The sequence below is a fragment of the Zalophus californianus genome, chromosome 14 (assembly GCF_009762305.2).
Source record: "Zalophus californianus isolate mZalCal1 chromosome 14, mZalCal1.pri.v2, whole genome shotgun sequence".
Lineage (NCBI taxonomy): Eukaryota > Metazoa > Chordata > Mammalia > Carnivora > Otariidae > Zalophus > Zalophus californianus.
The window spans coordinates 13,524,511-13,548,052 of NC_045608.1; the positions used below are offsets into that span (position 1 = coordinate 13,524,511).

Genomic DNA, 23,542 nt, shown 5'->3' on the forward strand with positions numbered 1-23,542 from the left:
GCCCCACGGAGCACATGAGAATATCTTTAAAAATGGAGGTCCCTCAGGCCCTCAGAAACCATCATGCTGCCAGACACTTGTCAGAGTCGGCTTCGGGGAGCACGTGGGCTGCCCTGAGCTCAGATCATCCTTCCTCCACACCAGACATCCAGTAAGACGATCCAGGCGTCCTTCCCACACCTTTAATATACTTTCCCCTTCATTTCTGTATGAATGACATGCTTAGGAGACCTGGAGCGGGCTCCCTCCCATCCTCTCAGCTCTCCAGAAAGTGGCAGTCCGGGGCGCCTGGGGGCTCAGTCAGGTAAGTGTCCAACTCTTGATCTCAGCTCAGGTCTTGATCTCAGGGTCATGAGTTTGAGCCCCGCACTGGGGCTTAGCAACAACAAAAAAAGAAAGAAGTTGGCGGTGACAGGCTTTGTCCCCAGCATGCTTCATGCAGGCTGAGTCTGGCCAAGATGGACTACCTAGAATGTATCTGTGAAGAACAGAAAGACTGCTTTCCCCACCACGGGGAAATCGGACAGGGACAGGGGATGCAGAAATGCCACTATGAAAGGGGTTTCGCCTCTCACCTGGCTTTATTTCAGAGGCCGGGTGATACGAGCAAATTGTGCACTTTCCTGCTCTATAAGTTAGTTAGCTATAATTGGGTTAAATCAATCTAACAGGGATTGTTTATTTTAAAATAGTATCTATAGGACTTTACTTGATTTGCATACTAACATAAAATACACGTTGATGTACAAAATAATAGGCAAAATTCACATCAAAACTGATATGGTTCTCTTTGGGGCCTAGGAGTCTGACTGATTTGGCACAATTTCTTTGTAATTTCCTGCATTTTAAAACGCAGTTTCCTACATTTTAAGGCTTCTGCCTTGTAATCACAAAAGAAATGAAAGGAAAACCTTTTCCTGGGGAGTGACTGCAGAAGCCCTTCTCAGGAATTCCAGGATGCTGGGGGTGTCTCAGGTTAAGGACACCTGAATAATTTAGTGGCATATTAAGGTAAGACTACGTAGCACAGCCCTGTGCATCCCTGCCAAAAGACAGCTGTTTTTATGATGGAAAACACAACAGCTGCTTTCACAGGTGTGGAGCAGCAATCCATGATAAGTTGGTCCCCGAAGAGAGGAATACAGTGTCTATTTAAAATCTGAACAGGAAGAGGCAGAAAATGGTTAGCCCCAGTTGAAATCTTCGAGAGAGAAAGGGAAAGCCCTGGTTTGAGGAAAGGGCTTCCGATGGCTGGTGTCTGCTCACCCTGTGAGGGTCAGAGCCCAGGACTGCGCTGCTTGGAGGCACAAGGTCTGGTCTCGCTTTAACACACACCAGCATCTCTGGCTGGTCACAGAGATCAGACTTTCCAAATCTGCCAGAGACCTTAGCAAGCACCCTCCTTTGACAAACGAGGAGACCAAAGCGAGAAGAGGTGACTTTACTCAAAGTCACGCATGCCTGTGCTCTTGTTAATTAGGAGGCTCCTCACCTACCTCATACTGCTGTTGTTCTGCTCTCTCACACACACACACACACCCTTAGTAATAGGGAGGTGTGGCCAACATAGCCTGAAATCTAGAATTTCACTGAGAGTCAACACTACCTTTTCTCATTTAGCTAACACCACTTCTGACTTTGTGAAACCTGGATGCAAGCTGGCCAGAGCTAGCCTACTCCACCTTGCATAAAAAGTGAAGGAATTAAAGAAGTCCGGAGGTGGGTGGGGGAAGGGGGTGACTGGGTGATGAGCATTAAAGAGGGCACATGATGTGATGAGCACTGGGTGTTATACACAACTGATGAATTACTGAACACGAAACTAATGGTTAGCCAACTATAGCCAAATATATGTTGGCTAATTGAACTTAAATAAAAATAAATAAAGTAAGTCCAAAGACCAAGGGACTATTTATCCTACCAACAACTTTGAAAGTGCCCACTTATAAACAATGCATTTCTAGCAGTTGTACGTTCTGGTCCCTCTGAGTCCACAGCAGTGCAGTTCTGAAAAACAAGAAAACTGGACCCCTGTTCAAATATTTAATTCCTTGCTTTGTCTCTTGGCTGTAACCAGCCAGTTTTGTTTATCATATTAAAGGCTGTCCTCTCATTTTTAGAATGCCCAGCAGTTCAGATCCACCATCAGATGTGAATTGAGTTGTACATACAAGATAAGTGATCCCACCAGGCCAGGCGCTGTCCCCCTCCTAGGACACTGCCTGTGCCCCGGTTCCTCTCCATGTCTGTGGAAGCAGACTGCACGAGGAACCTGGCGGCAGATGTGTGACTGAGCAAGAGCAGGGATAGCAGCACCCAAAACTGCACCCACAGCCTGGTAACACCCTATGCGAGACAAATCCACACAGAAGGGCCTGGACGGTAGTGCAGGGAGACAAGCCGAAGTCAGGAAAGCACTCGTGTAGGAAAGAACTCTCATAATCCACTGGCTTCTCTCCTTTTTTAAAAAATTATTATTATAGGGACGCCTGGGTGGCTCAGTCGGTCAAGCATCAGCCTTCGGCTCAGGTCATGATCCCAGGGTCCTGGGATCAAGTCCCACATCGGGCTCCCTGCTCAGTGGGGAGCCTGCTTCTCCCTCTCCCTCTGCCTGCCGCTCCACCTGCTTGTGCCGTCAGATGAATAAAATCTTAAAAAAAATAAAAATTATTATTATATACTTCTGTGGCACCTTTTGATAGCAGCATTTCCCATCTCCCTCTCCCCAAGAGTAACTCCATGCAAAGAGCTGTTGGGGGCGGGGGGTGGACCAGGAGAGCAAATCTGTCATGGTAGGGAGGGGGCTGTGGGTAAACTTCCAGGTCATTCTGCAGCCAGGAGGGCGTCTGCTCTGGGATCACGTTAGTGTGCTAAGGACAGCGTGGCAGAGTAATAATGTCATTCCTGGAGGCAGCACTGAGCTGGGAGAGACCTGCGAGGAAGTAGCTGGTCCCCAGGGATTCCAGGGTAATTGAATCAGCAGCACTCAGCGCGGCTGAAAGCAAGGGCAGGGAAATAATAAAGTCAGCTCACAGCTCCTGGCAGCTCTTCTGTTCAACCAAAGGGGGGAAATGTGACCCGAGGCTCGGGCCTCCACCTAGGCCCTGCTGACATCTGGAGCCAGGTCATCCTGTCGTGGAGGCCACCCTGTGCACAGAAGGATGTTTAGCAGCATCCCTGGCCTCAGCCCACTAGATGCACCACCCTCCCCCAGTTTTGACAAAAACATCTCCAGACATTGCTGAAGGTCCTCTCGGGACAAAACTGGCCCCTTTTGATGCCCTAGGTCAACTAGAAAAGTTGCTACTTGCTTTGGGGTAACACAGGGCTTCCTTTTATTCAAAAATGCCAAGAAAAAGGGAGCTAGGTTGGCCAAGGTCAGGGATATTTGGATGATAAATAAATGGCCAATCAGAACATGGAAGAGTTCACCTCAGCAGCAATTAAATAAATACAAATTAAAACACTGAGATCCATCAGCAGAGTTGACAAAGATGGTGTGCAGGTTCTCAGGGGCAGGGCAAAAAAGACATTCCCACACTCTTTAGGTGAGAGCAAAAAATTGGTGGAAACAGTTATTAGATAAATATACAACCATGCATATAAAAGCGTATCACGAATGCATTGTTTGTAGTAGCAAAAAAAAAAAAAAAATGGTAATAAGCAAAGTGTCCTCAGCAGGGGATTAATAACATTATTGTAATCCATGAAATTGATACCATATGGTCATTAAAATTATTATAGGCCTATATGTAACTTAGAAGGATGTCCATTACAGGATTGTTTTCAAGAGGAAAAAGTGCTCTCCTTTCTGCCTGGAAAGTCATGAGGGAAGAGAAAAAATATGGGGGCTGATCTCTGGGTTGTGGGATTTTAGGTTATTATTACTTTCATCTTTACATATTCCTGAATTATCTGAAAATTTTCATCTTTAGCGTGAGTTCTTTAAAAAAGTCATAAAAATAATACTGAGTTCTGTATTTGCCATCCTTCCGAGTAAGGGGTCCACTGACCCCCGTGTTGTCACTGCCCGACACCCCCACCCCCGGGCTGCAGACAGCGGACTCGGTGCTGAGCACGGGGCTTCACTCCTGAGGACGCCTCACAAGCCACGGGATGCCTGGGACGCAGAAGAGAAGACTGTAGTTACTCACCGCGAAGCAGAATTCTCTGCTGCCTTCGAGGGAATAACCAAGACCAAATAAGCAACACCTCTGCATATTTACAATTTATCTGCAAATGTCAATGATGGGAAAAGTTTTGCTTGGAATCTTGCAGACTGCTACCCGTCCCCACAGCTCCTTGGTAGCCACACCAACTGAGGCACTTCCCAGAGGCCCCAGGTCAGCTTTCAGGAGCATGCTGACAGCTGAAAACCCTGCTCTAAAATTCTATCCCCCACTTTCCAAGCACTGCCAAGCTTGCCCTTCCATGTCAGCCCTGCATCACCGGGCCTAGGGCCACCCCAAGTCCCAGGCCAATAGAGGCAGGTCCCCCCTCCTGTGTACCTGCCCGCCTCAGTACCTCTTGCATACTCTGCTGTTTCTTTCCTGTTAGGACAGATCTTTATCACTCCAGCAACGAGCAAGGAAATTAAGATTGAGAATTGGTGGAAATACTTTGAATTACCCTCTTACCTTTAGCCCCAAACACTCCGTATTTGTCAACCTTTTTTTTTCGTCCCTTCTTTGATCTTTCCCTAAAAGCCCAGTATGTGTCACACACTTTGCTAAACTCTGGGCACGCAAAACCAAGATGAGGTCCCTAATTCTAGAAACGCTCAGTTGAGGAAACCAGAAACAACCCGGAGAGTGCAGAGCAGGGAGGGGTTCTGGGTTGGAAGGCTGGGGAGGCCGAGCGATGGTCCAGGTCCGTCAGTGGCTTCATTATGTAGTCTGCAGCACTGTGAGTTTCCAAAAACGTGAACACGCCTCTAAATTGACTTAAGTAAATAAACAAAAACAGAAACAAAAAAACCCACAAACACATATTCCAGAGCCAAATGAAAATGACCTTTGAATTATCAACCCAATTTGGCTACTGATGCCACCTCTCCTCTCTTTTGGCCTGGACAACCGAAATCTCCACGTTCTTGGGGGGATGATGACGGCTGGGTCAGCAGCGGGGCTGGTGAGAGGCGGTGGGAAGGACAGTGGACCTGAAGCCAGAGATGAAGTTCTTGCTTTGGTTCTGTTGTTACATCTCAGTGGGGGCCCTGGGAAGTCACTCTACCTCTCACTACCTCCTCATCTACAAGGTGGTAATACAAGTGAGCTGTTTGTGAAAGCCCTGAAAAGTGCAGAACGTGCTCGTCAGTAATTCAAGTACGAAGTAAAGAGACAGGCATTAGTCTTTGATATAAAGCCATTTTCACATTAAATCTGTTACATCGTTCAAAAGTTCAAATGAGCTCCAAGGAGAGGCTGACACCAGTGACAACCCACATGAAACAGACATACACCAGACTGAGTTACCAAAAAGAATGAGATGGTAAAACATCCAGACATGCACATTTCTTTCACATACAAAGTTTGATTTAGCACCGTGAATGCACATAGAATCCAAAAAGTCCAATGCAAACTAAATAGATTTTGGGGGGGGGGGGGACATTAAAAACAATTGCCAGTTATCCCTTGGAGAAAGCTTATTTAGGGGGACAAACCACTTTGGGAAAAGAAATTGAAGAAGTAATAGGAGAAAGTTAAGGGGAATTATTGCTACATAATGCAGAAACATACTGGAAGGCAAACATGGTCCAAAGAAAAAGCCCTTCTGAAAAACATGTCAAAAGTGGATTATAAAACTACTGCCCCACTCCAAGGTCAACAGCTTCAACAATCAAAAAATGAAAAAGACCCTGCCCAATCCTGGGGGCTAGTGAGGGGCTCGCTCCAGGAAAGAGCTGTGCGCCCACGTCTCCCTTACTAGAGCAAAGAGCCATACAATTTGAGGGCCAGGATGTCTTGACAGGAGGACCAAATACTCTCGACGCTGAGCCTGTGAGATTCAGTGTCATACTAGAAAGCCAGTGGGGAGCACCTCGAGCACGTGGACCAGCAACCAGCACACCAAGCCTTCACGGACTCGCCCCACTGAGGGAATGGGTAACTCTCACAGAACCTTGACAGAAACTTGGGTTTTCTTCTTCTTTGCAGATCATAAGGAAACTGAAGGTCTGAACCTGTTACATGTCCTGAAGCTGGAAACGATGAAGGATGACTGCTTACAGCCAGTTGCTAGATGTATCTCCACTTAGGAATCCCCTTAACACCAGTTTTCCATGACAGGAGAGGAGAGGAGGCTGCTGGTGACGTTCCTGAGGCTCCCAGCGTACCACGGCTGAGCAGACTGCAATCATATCAACAGTGGCATGGGAAATGAGAACAAAATCCTCCAGAACAGTGAGTTGGAATTTCTGGTTCAAACAGTGCTCACACGCAGGTATGAAAGCATATTCAAATACCACTACGAGAAAAGCTGAGGGCGCCTGGTGCCCCCTGCAGGGAAGCCGGTACGGGGAAGAGTAGCTCTGAGTTGTTGACAATTTTAGATGTCAGGATACAGTGTCCAGGGCCCACTCCTGAAGGTGCTGTCAAAACAAAACCCAAATAACTACCTTGAGAGAACACGCACATTCAGAAAGGCCAAATGTTTTATCCGGGTGAAGGGATGACTTAACTCATAAAACTCAAGAATACAAGAAAACAAGAACAACAACAATTTCCTTGAATATATTCAACTATCAAGGCAAGGCATCTTCCTATATAAAACATTACCATTTTCCCACTACTCCAGAGAAATCCAATAAATAACTTTACAGGGAAGGGTTCGATGAGTCTGCCACGGGAGAGGTGCCCCAGAGCGCCAACACCTCCACAAACTCGCCGGTAGTTTGTTCTTGAATGTGACCCGCTGGTGTTTCCAAGCTGCTTTACAGAACAGTTTCACAGGGTAAAGCCCAGTGGAGAGCGAGGCCACAGACTACAACACAAGAAGTGGTCAAAGCCGAGGCTCCCGCGCGATGCCTCTCTTCTTCCAAGCGGACTAGAGAACGCTGGAGGGTGGCTTCAGGCCACAAGCTCTCCGGTGGTGCCTGGTCTGCCTTCTGTGCCCATCACGCGGGGAAGAGCTCGGGAGGGCTCTCTCCATAGCAGTACTTGGCTATGGGGTCCCTATAGGTGTTCTCGTGCTGCACGCTCTGTTGGCAAAAGGGAAGATAAGAGTGCCATGAGAGAGAGCAGAGTCTCACACACCTCCCTTATGGGACAGTGGAGGCCAGAGCGGGACTGTGGGCAGGGACTCCCTGCAGAAGCCTACATGAGGCCATCTCCAAATGCCACCAAAAGAATCCAGGCACTGCTTTGAAACAAAGGTGCATGCTCAATACAGAAGGCCAATGAAAAGCATGAAAATGGACAGAACATCACCACATGCACGTTTCTTCCTCCGTCAACAGTGAGTTTTGTTTGTTTTTTAAAACAACCTAGCAACTCAACTATTTTTTCACAGATGATGTTAAGTTAGATTAAGATCCAGCAGGTGTTTTGCTCCTGACTTCTGTGCTCCAAGGAAATTCAGTTCCTGGTACTGAACCCTGGCAGAGACAAAGGAGATGCCACGTCCAGGCGCTTTCCTGAAGTTTTATGTACCTCAAGGTCTGGTACACGAGCCAAATCCCACAATACCACACAAGCCTCATTTGGCTAAATAAATGGAAAGTGGATTTAACACAATCATCCCTGATGGCTAATTTTTTCACCAATTTGTTTTCATACAGGCAACATGAGTTTTTGGCTAGTCTGGAGTTCATTAATTAGCCCAAGACCAATGATTAACATCTAAATCATAAGTATTAATCTAATTTATAGACACGCAGCAAATTTTTTGGGATACCGCAATCAAGACAAACTGGCAACTGGGAACTCTCTCTTTTTAAAGATCAAGTCAAAAAGGTTAGCATCTTCCCTCAAGATTGGAAATAGGGTCTGGGTTTTATCAGTTAAGGAAAGAAAATATTCCGCCTTTTCTAGAATTTCTCAGAATGAGAGAGAATCTGAATCAAAATGAGTCATGTGTTCAGCCTTCCTCCACATTTCCTTTAAAGCCCATTCAAGTAGAAAGCTCTTCCAGGAAAACAAGACCATCAGGAATTTCTTCATGTTTTCAAATGCTCATTATAATCCCTGAAATATTTACCCAGTGATCCTGAATGCTCTAAGAGCAGACGAGAGACACACAAAGCGGCATAAAATCAAAAGGCAGTCTACAGAAACCTGGCAAAGGGTACAAGAGTCACAAAGAATGACAAACGAGTCTGCTATCTCAGACGAAACCAGTATAGTCTCGTAGACACAACGAACAGAAGCCAGGAGAAGCGAGCTCGGACACCACACATGGCTGGCGATCTTACATCGAGAGCCCTGACGACCACCCGACCACAAAAGCGGAGAGCGAGGGTGCAGTGATGCAAAGGCACAGGCATGCGAACGCCTGTAGGGCGAGGGGCAGCGCGCCGAGCGCCCGAAGAACAGAGCATTTACAGACAGCATGCTAGTGAGTACTGGGAGCTTCACCACCCACAGATTTATTCGTGTATTTTTAAATGCCCACCTGCCCCATCCCCTTGAATCCTAAAATAAACCACAACTGTCCCAGAACAAACGACTACTTCCTCCAAACAAGTGGTTGCTGGAAAGCTGTAGTCACATTTCAGTCAGAGACGCGGGGGAGAGAAATGCTCTCAGGAACTGGACATTCAGGACTCCACCCAGACTCAGAAATAATTGTAAGCTTCCACTTGGAAGTGCGGACATGCCAATCAGAGAGGGGAGATGCAAGATGATTAAACCTTGATTTCATATAAATATTTTACTTCCCTAGCATGTACAAATCTCACGTTGACATTCTAAATACTATCATTCCACCAAACAAAGCTCAACACCGCGTCGCTTAAATCCCTTCTCCCTTATTACCCCACCGAGAGGCCCCCACTGCTATTTTTGAGTTTATTCTCGACCCTGACTCCTACCCCCCCCATCCCCCAGCTAGCGGCATCACAGCTTTCTGACCTGGGATGAGGTCCTGCACTTGGCCAGACACAATTCAAAGTGATCTTCGACGGCCATGAAGAGGTTCTGGAACGCCACGGCTGCCCGGTTGAGGAAGCGCTCCAGGAGAAGTTGCTATGGAAACAAAAGTTAGTACCTATAATAAATTCCAGACTCAGCAGCACAAGGTAACCTTGGATATTTCTCCTAAACTAAGAGACTGCTGATGTGGAAGAGGGGAGTAGAGAGAGGGAGCGAGCAAGCTCAAATGAGCAAGAGCCTGATACCCAATCCGCGAGAGCGCTGATGGGGGACCCAGGGGCCCCTCCTGCAAATGAGCCACCCCAATCAATGGGAACGACTCCCTTCCTCATGGGCACTGCTTCACAGCAGCAGTTTCTGCCATCTACACAGTCCCCACCTCAGCCCTCCCTTCCAGAGACTCGTGCACAGAGACTCCGATGCTCAGCATCCAGTAAGGGCACAGAGAAGGGGCCTGGAGTCGGCAGCCGCCGTCCGTACCTTGCTGGGCTGCAGGCAGCAGGACACGCAGTACTCGTAGGCGCCGCAGCAGCCGTGGGGCAAGCAGCCGTCACAGCGGTACTGCTTGGTGCCGGGGACGTTGACGTTACAGCAGCCGTTCACCAGCAAGTCCTTCCTTTCACAAATGTAGCCTGGAAGTCAGAGACTCACCTGAGGAGAAAGCCGGCAGGCCTCCCACCTCTCTACCAGGGCGAGCACAAAGCAGCCATCCAAGTACTGCCCGCACAGCACACGCACAGCCAGGACGTGGCGTGTGGAGCACGCCAAGCACCAGAGGGCCAGGAGGCCGGCATAGCGCGGCCAGGGCTTGCTCTCTGCGGGTCGCCGTGGACAGGCACCGCGGGCTCCCGGGCGGGGAGCAGGCTACATGTTCTCATTTACCTAAAATCGCCTTCTGGTCTGCCGACACATGTTTGATTTAATCCCCATGCCAAGTCATGCCTAACCAATGCAAGCCACTCTTTCATCTGTGACTGAAGAAAAATGCATTGTTTTCAAAAAATGAAAGAAAAATAGAAACAAACCAAGGCATTCATTCCTGAAAGTGAGAGCCAGCTAGATTTAAAAACCAACCAACCAACCCCCCAATCTTTACAGTATCTTTTAAATGCTTGCATTTCTTTAAGTGATTTGGAGGATTTTTCAAAAAGTAGCCACACTGAACCTTCATAAATTGATTTAAGCTGTTTTAAGTATACAGGCCAGGATTCAACTACCCCTCAGAATCCAGGAATGCAAGCTCTCTAATACCCAAAGGAGAAAAATCCTCATTTGCTCCACTCCCATCGTCTGTAAACACACTGCCTCCAACCCAGTCAAACCTGTACTCAACTTAAAGGAAAGACTCTCCTTGTAAAAACTAATTTATTGTTCAGAGCTGCTAAACAGACATTTCTCTACAATCTTCTGGGAGTGGGACAGAAAAATGTAAGAATAAGTGCACAAGGGACACCACATGGCTCATGGGAAACTCCCAGGTGCACAAACGGGCCCACAGGTCCCTACCCCGGCCCACAGGTGCAGAGCAGTTGTTGCCAGCATCATTCCATTCCAAATGCCCCAGCTCCTTAATCCTCAGAGAATGAGACTTAGTGAAGTATAAGGTCGTTTTCAGAAACTACTCTGGAAAACAAAGTCTGTGCAAAAGCAGGAGACACCAGTAAAATAATAGAAGAGACGCAGAGGGCCCTCACTTAACACCTGGAAAACTGGGGCCTGGAAAGAACCAGACCCCAGTTACCTAAGAACTGGGTGCTTTGTGTTGTTGTTTTTAACTACATTCTGTCTTCTAAATTAAGAGACGACGCCTCAAATGCTATATGTTTCTGGGATTCTTTGTTAACTATTCTTACTCATTTTCTTCACAAGGATTATAAATAAACCAACAAAAACCCAGCATGTTTTTCAAAATTTGGTCAAAAATGATAACTACACTGCAATCTTATCACCTCTCTGTAGGGAAGACGTAAAATATAACGTAGCCTAAACTCCACTTGTTGAAATTATCTTTCTGCCCCTTTCTCTCTTCCGAATTGTAGGCCTACAGTAGGCCTGGGCCGCACTGGCCACGTTTCACTCCCCCTCCCCCACCTTTCACTCCCCAGTGCTAACTGCCAGTATTTAGCCTTGAAACCACAACGCTTTCTGATTTCCAATTGAAAGAGAGCTCAAGATTTCTTCTTCTGCATCGTAAATCTACTCATGCCAATGTTGTTTCCAACAAGGAGTCCAGTAAGATCACAACCTCAGGGTGCGTCACGACTGACTGGGATATTAACTTCTAACCTTGAAAAAATTTGTCATTCTAACTGGTTGCCTTATTTAATAAGTGCTACCCTGGCAATATTCGTGGTACCATCTGCTTGCTAAAAAGTATAAATTCCTGCAAGTTTTCTTTATGAAATTGTTTCTTCTCACGGTCATGGAGGTACAATACAAACTATGGATCTGCGATTTTTATTAATCGATTCTTGGAACTTTTTAAGAAGTCTGAGAGTCTTTGTCTCACTTGAATTAATCAGAGGAAAATTATTCTTGTGTTAGCTACAGCAAAACAAAATGACTATCACTCGTAACCTAATTATTAACTATTAAAGTCAAAGCATAAGATTTCATGTTTTCTCACTGGGTGTCATAGAAACACAACAGTCTCTAAGAAAAAAAGGACGGAACTCCCAAGTTCAGTCCTGGCCCTAGGTCTGCCCGCTGACCAGCTATTTCATCTCATGGAAGTAAATTTCCTTTGCCAAACTTTGTTTAAAAAGCAAAACAAGGGGCCCCTGGGTGGCTCAGTCAGTTAAGCGTCTGCCTTCGGCTCAGGTCATGGTTCCAGGGTCCTGGGATCGAGCCCCACATCGGGCTCCCTGCTCAGCGGGAAGCCTGCTTCTCCCTCTCCCACTTCCCCTGCTTGTGTTCCCTCTCTCTCGCTGTCTCTCTCTCTGTCAAATAAATAAAATCTTTAAACAAAAGACAAGAGGCTATTTGCAATATTATTTGCTTTTTCAACACAATCTTAAAGACAGAGTTTGACACCGGCATCGCTGCTGGCTTGTAAGCACATTCTTGTGCAAAATTTTCCAGTTCTTCTACCTTAGGTGGGCGTTTTTCCTCTGATCCCTTCTCTCAATTCCAAGTAATCTCATCTGATCTGATGCTTCTGAGATCTTTTGGGGAAAGCTGTTTTTGCTTTTTTGCTGGGAATGGAAACTTTTTTTTGGAAAGGACAATAAATGCACTCTTGCTTCATTTCAACGACAGGATGTCGCATTTTGTTCAGTCACCGTGTATAGATGAATATTCTAATTCAAGGCTGCCCTGTGTCGATTCCAGTACTACCACACTTACAATCCATTCGTGCTGAGACTCTTTGAAATAGAGCAAAATTTACTCCTGCTCCTGCAAACAAACCAACCGGATTATTTGCAAATCACCAACTAAAAAAAGTAAAAACAATCTGCAAAACTATCCAGAAACTCTGAAAACTGTTTGGATAGTGGACATTAAGGGAAAGTGTTACTCTTTTGGTGTGATAATGGTATCCTGATCATGGTTTATAAAAGAATCCTTGCCATTGTAGGCGAGTTCTTTAGCCTCTTGGTGCTTGCCTTCACCTATAAAGTGACCAGAGCAATGCCTACGCTGTAAGACCATTACACAAACCAGCAAGATACTCAAGGAGAGGTTTTAGCCCCGTGCCCAGCACATAATTAAGAGCTCAACTGTGCATTAGTGGGAGTCCCTCTTCGGGAAGACAGGGCCAGCCTTCAAGTGGTGAGACCTCAATCAGCTAATCCAATCACCTCAACAGCACAGGAATCACCTTTCTTACAGACTAAAGGAGGCAACAAAACTCTGGGAGAAAGCTCCCAGACAGACAGGCTGCCATTTTCACTGTAAGTAACACATTTTGAATGTGTTTATCATTCAGGCACCTGGGTGGTTCAGTCAGTTAAGCGTCCAACTCTTGATTTTGGCTCAGGTCATGATCTCAGGGTCATGGGATCAAGCCCAGTGGGGAGTCTGCTTCTCTCCCTCTACCTCTGCTCATGCATGTACATGTGCTCTCTCTCTAAAATAAGTAAATAGGGCACCTGGGTGGCTCAGTCAGTTAAGCATCTCCCTTCGGATCAGGTCATGATCCCAAGGTCCTGGGATCGAACCCCACATCGGGCTCTCTACTCAGTGAGGCGTCTGCTTCTCACTCTCCCCCTCCCTCTGCTTATGCTCTCTCTCTCAAATAAATAAAATCTTTAAAAAAATAAGTCAACATATAACAAGAAGAAAAATGAATGTGTTTATCATTCACGTGAGATCACCTAGTCAGTCAGTCAACAAGCACATTTCCTAAGTGCCAGAACCGTGTAGATATTATGCAGGTCACCAAGGAGGAACACTGGCTACCCTGTAGACTTTACCACTAAGAGGAGAAGACAACATGGGCAAGATCTGAACATCGGGGGCCAGGAAGAGATGGGTAGGAAGTAGCCTAGAGGCTGGCACATGATCAAAATGCTGAAACCGTGCATTACAGGCACAAGGAGCTTTGGAGACAGAATTATCAGACCAAACTTCTCTTGACAGTGAGGGGAACCTAGAATGACAAGTAAGGTATGAAAGACAGAGATGTGAGAAATGCTGGAAATGGCACCGTATAAAACCACAGCAACAGACTCACACCGTAGCCCTTCACTGGCTGCAGAGGGGAGCCAGCCCTACCTAGCTCATCCGTGATGAGGTGCTTCCCTTGAATGGAGTTCCGGCACTGGTTGCCAGGCCGACTGCTGTTCCCCAGGTGAAACTGCACTTTCCACGGAATGGGCTGGTCGTGGTCTTGAACCTGGAGGAGATTCCGATCTCTCACTGCCCTTTCCTCCTATAAAGAGACCACCAATGGGAAGGTTAAAGTATCATTTCTTGCCTTCCCGCCAACTTCTCATAGAAACTATGTAATAGGACAGAAACAATGTAAGAAAGCTTGCAGGACAGGATCCGTCACATAAGCCAAGTCTGAGCCAAAGCCATAATATAAGATGCAAAATAAACCTGTAGGAAAATAATAAATTAAGGCTATGCTTCAAAACTGGCATACTTATATTAATGGCCTCCGGATTACATGCCTGTTGTAAATGTGTATGAAAGTGTTAATTTATTGCAAAACTTGGGCGGGGGAAAAAGTTTTAAAATTTTTCTTTCTGATAGTAAATCATTTAAAAATTTTTTTATAATAGGGGCACCTGGGTGGCTCTGTCATTAAGCATCTGCCTTTAGCTCAGGTCATGATCCCAGGGTCCTGGGATCGAGCCCCGCATCGGGCTCCCTGCTCCGCGGGAAGTCTGCTTCTCCCTCTCCCACTCCCCCTGCTTGTATTCCCTCTCTCACTGTCTCTCACTTCTGTCAAATAAATAAATAAAACCTTAAAAAAAATTTTTTTTTACAATGAAACAAACACATTGCCAAATATAATGTAAAATTTGAATACAGCTTTAAAATAGAAGAGGAAACTTCAAAGGAATTGCGCCATTGTCCTTTCAGACAATACCTAGACTTATCTGGAGCACAAGGTCCCTTTCATTTGCCATCATGAGTACTTCAGTGGTAAACTTAGGGGGAATACTGAAGTGGGAGGTTGGTTTTAGGGGAAAAAAGAAGCATGTCAACTTGCAAATTTCTCCTATGAAAAGACAGTGATTATGTTAACTCTTACAACATACCTTTCTTTTCATAAGACATCCTTCCAGCCAGCCCTTTACCTACACATGCAAAGGCCATGCTGCTCTAGAGGCAAGCACTTATGCCTTTTCTCCTAGACTCCAAGCTGCAGCCAAGCTTTCAAAACTGCTTTTCCTATACTATTAAAGGAACTAAGGGGAAGGTGCCTAAGTACCACAAAACAAGACAAGCATGCAACAGCTGTCTTGTGAATCCTTCAACCTGCTGTTGGAAAACAAAACAATTATACAAGACTCCCTCCCAAAGCCTTTTTATATACTTTAAACATTCTACCTTTTTAATAGATTTTGTGGCTTTTACCATTAAGAAGGACGTGTCACGTGTCACCAGCAAAAGGGACTAACCTTGAAAGTTTGAGTGCAAAGGATATATACTTTACAACAATGAAACAGATCTTCATAGTTACTGAGATTTCTTTAGGAAAGCAACTTGGGAAGATCTACTAATATTTAAGATATACATATCCACTTTGACACAGCAAACACACTTTTGACCTTTTGCTATAGAAAGTACCAATGTGTAAGGATGTACCAGGATGTTTACTACAGCACTGTTTATGTGATTGAACAACACTGGTATAGCTATTGGTATTACAAAAATCCCAGATGTGAATGATACATATTTATCTCGAGTAGTTCTCAAACCTGGCTTGCACATTAAATTACCTAGGACTTTAAAACAGATTCTGATTTCTGAGCCCAACTTCAGACTGAGTAAAAATCTCTGTGGATGGGACCTGGGAATCAATATTGTTAAAGCACCTGAATGATTTTAACACACAGTCACTGTGTTAGACATTAGATGTCTACAATATATTAAGTGAAAAAAGCAAGTTACAAAAGAATGTGCACGTGACATCACACATTATAACAATTATAACATACACATATAGGTTTGTAAGAACTGAGATAAAAATATGGAAAGATATGCTACAGACTGTTAACATGGAAGGGATAGAGGGGATTAGCAACATCTTTTGTCATCTTTGGAATATTTTCATTTTTAATTTAAAATAACAAAAACATGATTACCATTAACAAGAGAAGACACCGAGGGATCTACGCGAACTCTGTACTACCCTCGAAACTTTTCTCTAAATCTGTAATTCTCCCAAAATAAAAATTTTATTTAAAAAAAAGCATGATTACCAACTAAAGACAAAAATTGCCCACAGTCCCATTGCTTAATTAAAGCTTTATCAATTTTTATATATTAACTTCTAACCTTCGACCCCAGCATTTAGACTACAAATTAGGATGCCCTGCATTCAGCTCTTGACACTAATTGGATGGTAAACCATGTAAGTACCCACCTTATCTTGATAACAACATTTTCAAGGCTGTATAATAATCTATCATGTTGATGTGCCATAATTCATTAAACCACCCTCCACAGAACATTTGACCCATCCCATGTTTTTGTTATCATAGACAGCACTGCAATAAAAACAGGTCTGTTTATTCTCTTGAATGATTCATAGTAATAATTATTAGAAATAGTCCCTGCTATATAGTGCCAAATAACTTCCCCAAAGTTACATATGCCATTTGTAGTGTTACCAGCATTTACGTAACAATTACGTAACAATTTCACCACCACTGCACCAGTACTGGAGTGTGTTCTTTATTAAGTGTGAAACAGTTATACTTAATGACTTTATTTTCTATTCTGCCCTTCCCTTTTGTTTCATTTATAGGCAAGAACTGGCACTGGTAGAAACAGGATGGGTTATACAAAAACAACAGCTGTATTCCTTGGTTGGTGCAAGAAGAGGGGCCAAGTGCAGAAGCCTTGGGAATATGGGAAAAATCACTTAGGTGCACACTGCTTAACTACCTGTAAATTCATACTCCTCTGCTCTGCTGGGACTGTATCAGTTAAGTGCATAATCAAGCTAAGTTCAAACGAAACTGAGCTTCAAATGCTGCCCTAGATAAATTAATAGCCATAAAGACTGGCTGGTCAAAGTACACTGGATCTCACAACAAGGTTAAAAGTTCTCCTAACACTACTCTCAAGCTATCCTGTTATTCTTCCCAAAAGAAAACAAGAGTTCACAGACAAGTGCATCCCGGAAGGACCTCTTCCACATAACTATGCTCCCGGTCAACAGGAAGGCAATTCTTCTAGCACTTGAACTTTTTTTCAAGTTTTCAAACATGAATATCCAAGACCCTGCCAAAAGGATTGGGTAAGAGCTGTACAATCAAAAAAGATTGTACAAAGGATAGTGCAAGACATAGTGGCAAATGTAATGAACTAGCACATATTCGCTTTTCTGACGGTCCAGTCTTGCCAATGGTGTAGTGAAGGGGCACTGAGGGGATTCCTTCCATAGTTTTAAACCCTTTCCAAACTGACCTACCCTATTACGTTGTCTCAATTCTAGGCTTTTTATATATACACGTGCATGCATATGTGTGTATGCGCACGCATGTGTGTTCCCCCCCCACAAAGGTATCAAGTCCTTACAATGCATTAAGGATATACAGACAAAGGCAGTCAGGCTCTCTATTCTCAAAGTGCCCCCAGAGCAGTCAATAAAGAAGTGTGCACAGAAATCACTGCAATCAACCACAACAGACGTACACATGCCATACAAACAAAAACAAGCAAAAAACAGGAGACCTTTCTTCAAAAATTTGTAAGGACCTAATGTTTTTATTACTAATATATGTTACTTAGCCTGATTTTAAAAGGGAGTACTTCAATAACCACCCTATTTTTCAGGAGTTACCATAAGGGTCAAATGAGATAAATGTCCCATGGTCGGTGAAATTAGGGGTCACTGTTCTCCTCTACCCCGGGGCAGTACTTGACAAACTTTCTGAAAAATATACATACCTTGGTGATCAGTAACAAAAACAACAAAAATCGATTAGCAACTCTCTTACGATTTGCTACACTTCAGAAGTATCTAACTTATATGCTTAGTCTACTGTAATTTACAGTTACTTGAAAGCTATTTTTTTTTAAAGATTTTTTTATTTATTTTGTAACAGACAGAGACAGCGAGAGAGGGAACACAAGCACGGGGAGTGGGAGAGGGAGAAGCAGGCTTCCCGACGAGCAGGGAGCCCGATGTGGGACTCGATCTCAGGACCCTGGGATCATGACCCGAGCCGAAGGCAGACGCCCAACGACTGAGCCACCCAGGCGCCCCTTGAAAGCTAAAGATATTAATATACTTTCAAGGAGTTATGCCAAGACTTTCAAGAACTGCTCCACCTGAACATGAGAACATTTATTTACATGAGAGGACCTCGAAGGACCCTCTGACTCCAAGACTGGGATTTCTTCCGTCTCAGCTCGAATGCCCCCAGGATTAGGTCCACCTTGCTGCTCTGTCGCCACATCTTGTTTTGTTTCCTTCCTATGGTAAATCAACATCTGAAATGATTTTGGTCACTTGCCATTTCTGCCCCCTTAATTCCCTGGCAGAATACGGGCCCTTGGAGTGAGACCTTATCTGCTTTGCCCCCACCCCTTTTATTCCACCACCTAGCAGACCGCACCTAGAGCACAGCTGGGGTTCACTAAACATTTGTTAGGTAAATGTGCCCAAGTCACTTGGAACCCAATCCTCTTCCCCAATGGCATCCCCACCATTGTCATTAATTTCTCCTGCACTCCCATCTCTACAATTTAAACTATCCCCCAAAGCAGTAATTAACATGAAAATGAAAGAAAAGAGGAATTCAAAGCAACAGAGGATGAACAGCTCGCTTCCAGGCCAACAGCTCCATCTGTTCCAGGAGTTCAGAGTTTCATTTGCTGAAGCACAAGAAGCAGTATGGTCCCATGACCATACTGAGCTTTACAACTTTTCACCGCCTCTTCTCAATGCAATCCCAACACACACATCCCAGCCCCATATATTCCGTACCATATCTCCGTCTCACAGAGAAAGAAACTGAGGGCAGGCAAAACGAGGCAAACCGGCCTCAAGTCGCACAGCTCAGGGGTGGCGGACGACCAGAACTGCGGCAGGGAGCAGAGCAAGAGGGGCAAACTCAAATGCACAGAGCACAGCATCAGCCAGAATGGGCTCCAAGTTGTGGCTCCCAAAGACCCTTTATCTTCCTTATACAGAGAATCTCCAATGTGGGTTTATGAGGATCATACTGGAAATTAAAAAATAAATTCTTAAAATATTTACTTCAAATTATCTATTCAACTAAAAATAAAAATGAACCTATTATATATTAACAGGGTTTTTTTTTTTTGTCTGTGAAAAAAACGTTCTTCAAAACAAAAAAATAAACTTGGTGAGAAAATGCTTTTACAATTCTGCAGATGAAGTCTGTCTGAATGGAAGACAGCAGGATTCTCCTATCTCCCTCTGCGGCTAATCTGTTGCAATACGTTGTTTGGGTTGAAGCATGTGAAGAAAATCTACCTCACGAAGATGTGTATTTGGAAATGGAAGGAATATTTTAATGGCTTTTTCAAATAATTACGGATAATCTTCTTTGGTACTACATCAAAACTTGACAAGTGTAGTTTCTTAAAAGTTCATTGCAAATGGTGCAGGCACTTTGTAAAACAGTCTGGCAGTTCCTCAAAAAGTTAAACCGTGTGACCCATCAATTCCACCCCTAGGACCATACCCAAGAGAAATGAAAACGTATTTCCAAATAAAACCTTGTACACCAATGTTCACAGCAACTTTATAATAACCAGAAAATGAAAACAAGCCAAGCATCCACCAACTGATGAAAAGATAACAAAATGCAGCAGTTGGATACAATGGAATATTATCCACACATAAAAATGAAGTACTACTACAGGGCGCCTGGGTGGCCCAGTCGTTAAGCGTCTGCCTTCAGCTCAGGTCATGATCCCAGGGTCCTGGGACTGAGCCCTGCATCGGGCTCCCTGCTCAATGGGCAGCCTGCTTCTCCCTCTCCACCACTTGTGCTCTTACACACACACACACACACACACACACACTTCCTCTCTCTCAAATAAATGAATAAAATCTTAAAAAAAAAAAAAAATGAAGCACTACTATATGCTACAAAGAACTGAACGAAGAAGAAGAGTACATGATGTTGTAGGATTCCTTTATATGAAATGCCCAAAACAGCAAATCCACAGAGACAGGAAGCTGACTAGTGGCTGCTAGTCCACTAGTCAGCTTCCTGCCCCTGATGGGCAGGGATAGGTTACAGCTGAAGTGTTTCTTAGTGTTTACTGGGCTGTGTGAAGGATCAGACCCAGAGAAATTTTCCAACAGTTTTAGGCGAATCACAATCATCCCTCCCCTCATGATCATAGATCACCGGTTTCTAAAAAAGACACACTGTAATTTAAAAATAAATACACAAGGTGCATGATAGTACTTAAAAGATGGTCGTAGGGAAGGTCACAGAGTAGACAGCATCTGACATAAAAAAGTAGCTGGAGAAGAAAAGTCATCCCAATTAAAAAGACTCACGACTCACGTGTTTGTTCAAACCATACTTGAGTGTCCATTAAGTGCCTGGCAGTATTCAAGGGGGTGAGATTCTATGAATAATACAGACAAGGTTCCTGTTCTCAAGAAAATTACCGTCTAGAAGGGAGAGAGAGGAAAGACAGATAAACAAGTTTATGAACAAGAAATGTTCAGTTAGTGATTCCTATTACAAAGAAAATGAAACAGGTCTATGGGCAAGGAACCTTAATTTAGATTGTATCACCCAGTGTGGCCTGAGGCAGTTAACAGTTAGCCTGGCCTGAAGGGACAAAAAAGACTCACCATGCAATGATCCTGGAATGGATTCTGGAGTTTTATCTGAGTGCAACAGAAAGCCAAAGAAATTATACTTAGGGGAGAACTGTGATTTTTTTTTTTCTTCCAGATTATCACCCCTATTACTGATAGGTAGAGAAGAGACTGTTGGATAAGAAAGGAAGCAGAGACCTGGGGCACCTGGGTAGCTCAGCTGGTTGAGCATCAGACTCTTGGTATCGGCTCAGGTCATGATCTCAGGGTCATGGGATCGAACTCCGCCTTGGGCTCCATGCTCCGCACGGAGTCAGCTTCAGATTCTCTCTCTCCCTCTGTTCCTCCTCTCTCTCTCCCTCTCAAATGAAATAAATCTTAAAGAAAAAGAAAAGAAAAGAAAAGAAAGGAAGCAAAGCCCTGCTGGTGGGCTACTTACTGCAGCAGTCCAGACACGGTAGCTTGACCTAGAGTGGCACCAGTGACAATCAGGAGAAAGAAACAAAATTAGGATACACTGTGGAGGCAGGGGCAATGTTTTGGATGTGGGGAGTGAGAAAAAGAAGGAAGTATCTGTGGCTTGACTACCTGGTGAACAGTAATGCCACTTAGTGAGCCTGGGAAGACTGAAGAGGAAGTGTTGATGGTGGAGAATCAAGAGTTCTGTTTTGGGGCGCCTGGGTGGCTCAGTTGGTTAAGCGACTGCCTTCAGCTCAGGTCATGATCCTGGAGTCCTGGGATGGAGTCCTGCATCAGACTCCCTGCTCAGTAGGGAGTCTGCTTCTCCCTCTGACCCTCCCCCCTCTCATGCTCTCTCTATCTCATTCTCTCTGTCAAATAAATAAATAAATCTTTAGGAGAAAAAAAAAAAAAGTTCTGTTTTGGCCAAGAATGAGAAGCCTATGACACATTCAAAAGATGGCAAGTAACCAACCACACAGAAGAATTGGGGAGTTTTCTGGATAGTATTTTCTATCCAGAAAATACCCAAACAAATTTGGGTATTAAGAGCATAGAGCTGGAATTAAACAATGGTCCCAGAGATTACCTGGGTCAGGTAGGGAAGAATGTTGAGATTTGAGTCCTGACTCACTGTAACACTCAGAGGTCTGCCAGACAGAGAAGGAAAAGCACGTGACCACAAGGTGGCTGTGAGGTTGCAGAAAACACAAGTTCCAGAAGCACTTAGTTCTTGAATGTCACCAACACATCCCAGTCAATAAAGAGGCTCACAACACTACTCACCCTCTCTGTTTGCCTAAGGTAAGAGGTGGGATACAGTTCCCTATGCTCCCTTTACGCAGCTCCCCCACCGATTCTATTAAACTAGGGTGACCACACAGTTTATTTTACATTCATTAATATATTTTATTTACGAGCTTGACCCTTGAGAGCATCAGAGCAATCAGACATCAGAGGAACAGCATAAACCAGTATTGTACCTGATGCACTCCTAGGTATGCTCTCAACCGTTCTAAAAACCCAAACGCTCAAACTGGACTCATAAACGTCCAATGCTTTGGTCGCATTTCCCACCAAACCACCCTGCCATTTTCTCCCAGAAATTACCACACAGAAGAAAAACGAAGGGGATGGGGAGGTGAGAAGGAAATTCCATCCAAACAAGTTATGCACAGAAAGGGTACCTCATGGGTCCTGCTGAGTCTCCCAGGTGGACCACTGAGCCCCCAAAGGAAACGCAGGCCAGGTACGCCAGCGCTGGCCTCGCAGCTTGGCTACTTACCACCTCCGCCTCTCCGAGTCTGTTTCCCCCGCTGCAATCTGGGGACACCCCTCCCCCAGGACTGCGGGGAGGAAGAAGCAAGAAACACACGCCCCCTTTCAGCCCTGGACCCGGCAGGTAGAAGGCACACAGACAGCAGTAAGGGTAATAACCACAGTCAGGGGCCCACAGACCTGGGTTCCAGTTCCACCTGTGCCCCTGGCCTAGCAGCGCCTTCCCGCCCCGGCGCCAACGAAACGAGCAGGTCCCTTCGCCCGTCCTCGGTCCGGCGCACCGGACCCTCGGACACACTGGCAGCGCAGCTGCACGGGTGGCTCCCCCCACCCCAGGGGGAAGCCAGGCGGCCGGGAGAGCTAAGGCGGGAGGGCGGCGGGCAACCACTGACCTGCTTGAAGGTGCTGCTGAGGAAGTAGACGAGCGACAGCCCGAAGACCAGAGCGAGCACCCACCTCTTCCGGAGGAGCCGGCGCCACACCATGGCCGCTAGGTTCACCATGCCGGGGCGGACGCGGGGCGCGGCGGCCGGGGCGCGGAGCGGGGAAGGCCCGGGGCCCGGGCGGCATGGCCCCTACGCGGCCGGCAGCCCCATTCCTCGCGTCGGCCGCCGGCCCCACGGCCTCGGGCCCAGCCAGCTCCCGGCAGCCACCCTGCGCCGCCCCACGTGACCCCGCTCCACGCCCCGCCTCCGCTCCGCTCGCGTCGCCCACCGGCCTCGCTCGGCTCCTCCCCATTGGTCCCTGAGAAGCGGCGGCCTCCTATTGGCTGAATCTCGAAAAGGGGCGGGCAATCGCGTGCGCACAGCAGGAGTAGCAGCGCCGGGGTCTTAGCGCCGGGCCAATGCGGCCTAAGAGAGAACCCGACGAGAGGCCGGAAGCACTCGGAAGTCACGTGCTCCCCCGGCCTCGAGAGTGATTGGCTTGGAAGGACGTGAATGATGCTGCTGTGATTGCTGAATTGTCTGGGCAGGTAAAAAGAGAATGCGTTTTTTTCCTCCGGGGACAGTCCATGTAGTTTCCTGTCCTTGCAGAACTAGGGCGTTTTGTGCTGAACGTTGGTTGCAGGAAGGAGATATGCTCGAGGCTTTGTTCCTCAAGTGCACCTGCGGGCTTCCAGTGCGTGGAACGCAGGAGATGCTCTCGCGTGCATTTCGGTGCATTCCTGTAACGGCCTGGGGGCGCAACTTAAAACAAAGCATGCACTGAAGAATCTCAGGGTAATTCTTCAGAGGGATGTAGTACAATGAATGGAGCAGAGGGTTAAGAGGCGTTT

The 23,542-nt window shown here is 45.7% G+C and overlaps 2 protein-coding genes across 16 annotated transcripts in view; one reads left to right on the top strand and one right to left on the bottom strand.

Moving 5' to 3' along the window:
* The window catches only part of SPRING1 (SREBF pathway regulator in golgi 1), a 31,852-nt gene extending 8,912 nt beyond the window's left edge, over positions 1-22,940 (bottom strand). Inside the window, exons 1-8 of one of the 13 annotated variants that reach the window (XR_003516864.2) lie at positions 22,723-22,940; positions 13,806-13,962; positions 13,619-13,680; positions 9,972-10,063; positions 9,570-9,705; positions 9,069-9,182; positions 6,819-7,198; positions 5,333-6,589 (exon numbers count right to left, since the gene is read on the bottom strand). Coding sequence is in view for 12 of the 13 variants with exons in the window: in XM_027575745.2 (XP_027431546.1) it covers positions 7,115-7,198; positions 9,069-9,182; positions 9,570-9,705; positions 9,972-10,063; positions 13,619-13,680; positions 13,806-13,962; positions 22,723-22,836 (759 nt within the window). In the remaining variant the exon portion in view is untranslated. Of the gene's footprint in view, positions 1-5,332; positions 7,199-9,068; positions 9,183-9,569; positions 9,722-9,971; positions 10,064-13,618; positions 13,681-13,805; positions 13,963-20,373; positions 20,377-20,562; positions 20,692-22,658 lie in introns of those variants that run through there. The other 12 variants (XM_027575744.1, XM_027575748.2, XM_027575745.2 and 9 more) reach the window with 12 other exon arrangements.
* Positions 22,941-23,112: 172 nt separating this feature from the next.
* Positions 23,113-23,542, top strand: part of RNFT2 (ring finger protein, transmembrane 2) — a 69,108-nt gene continuing 68,678 nt past the window's right edge. For all 3 annotated transcript variants that reach the window (XM_027575136.1, XM_027575133.1, XM_027575137.1), the window contains exon 1: positions 23,113-23,239. The gene's annotated coding sequence lies outside the window, so the exon portion shown is untranslated. The remainder of the gene's footprint in view (positions 23,240-23,542) is intronic.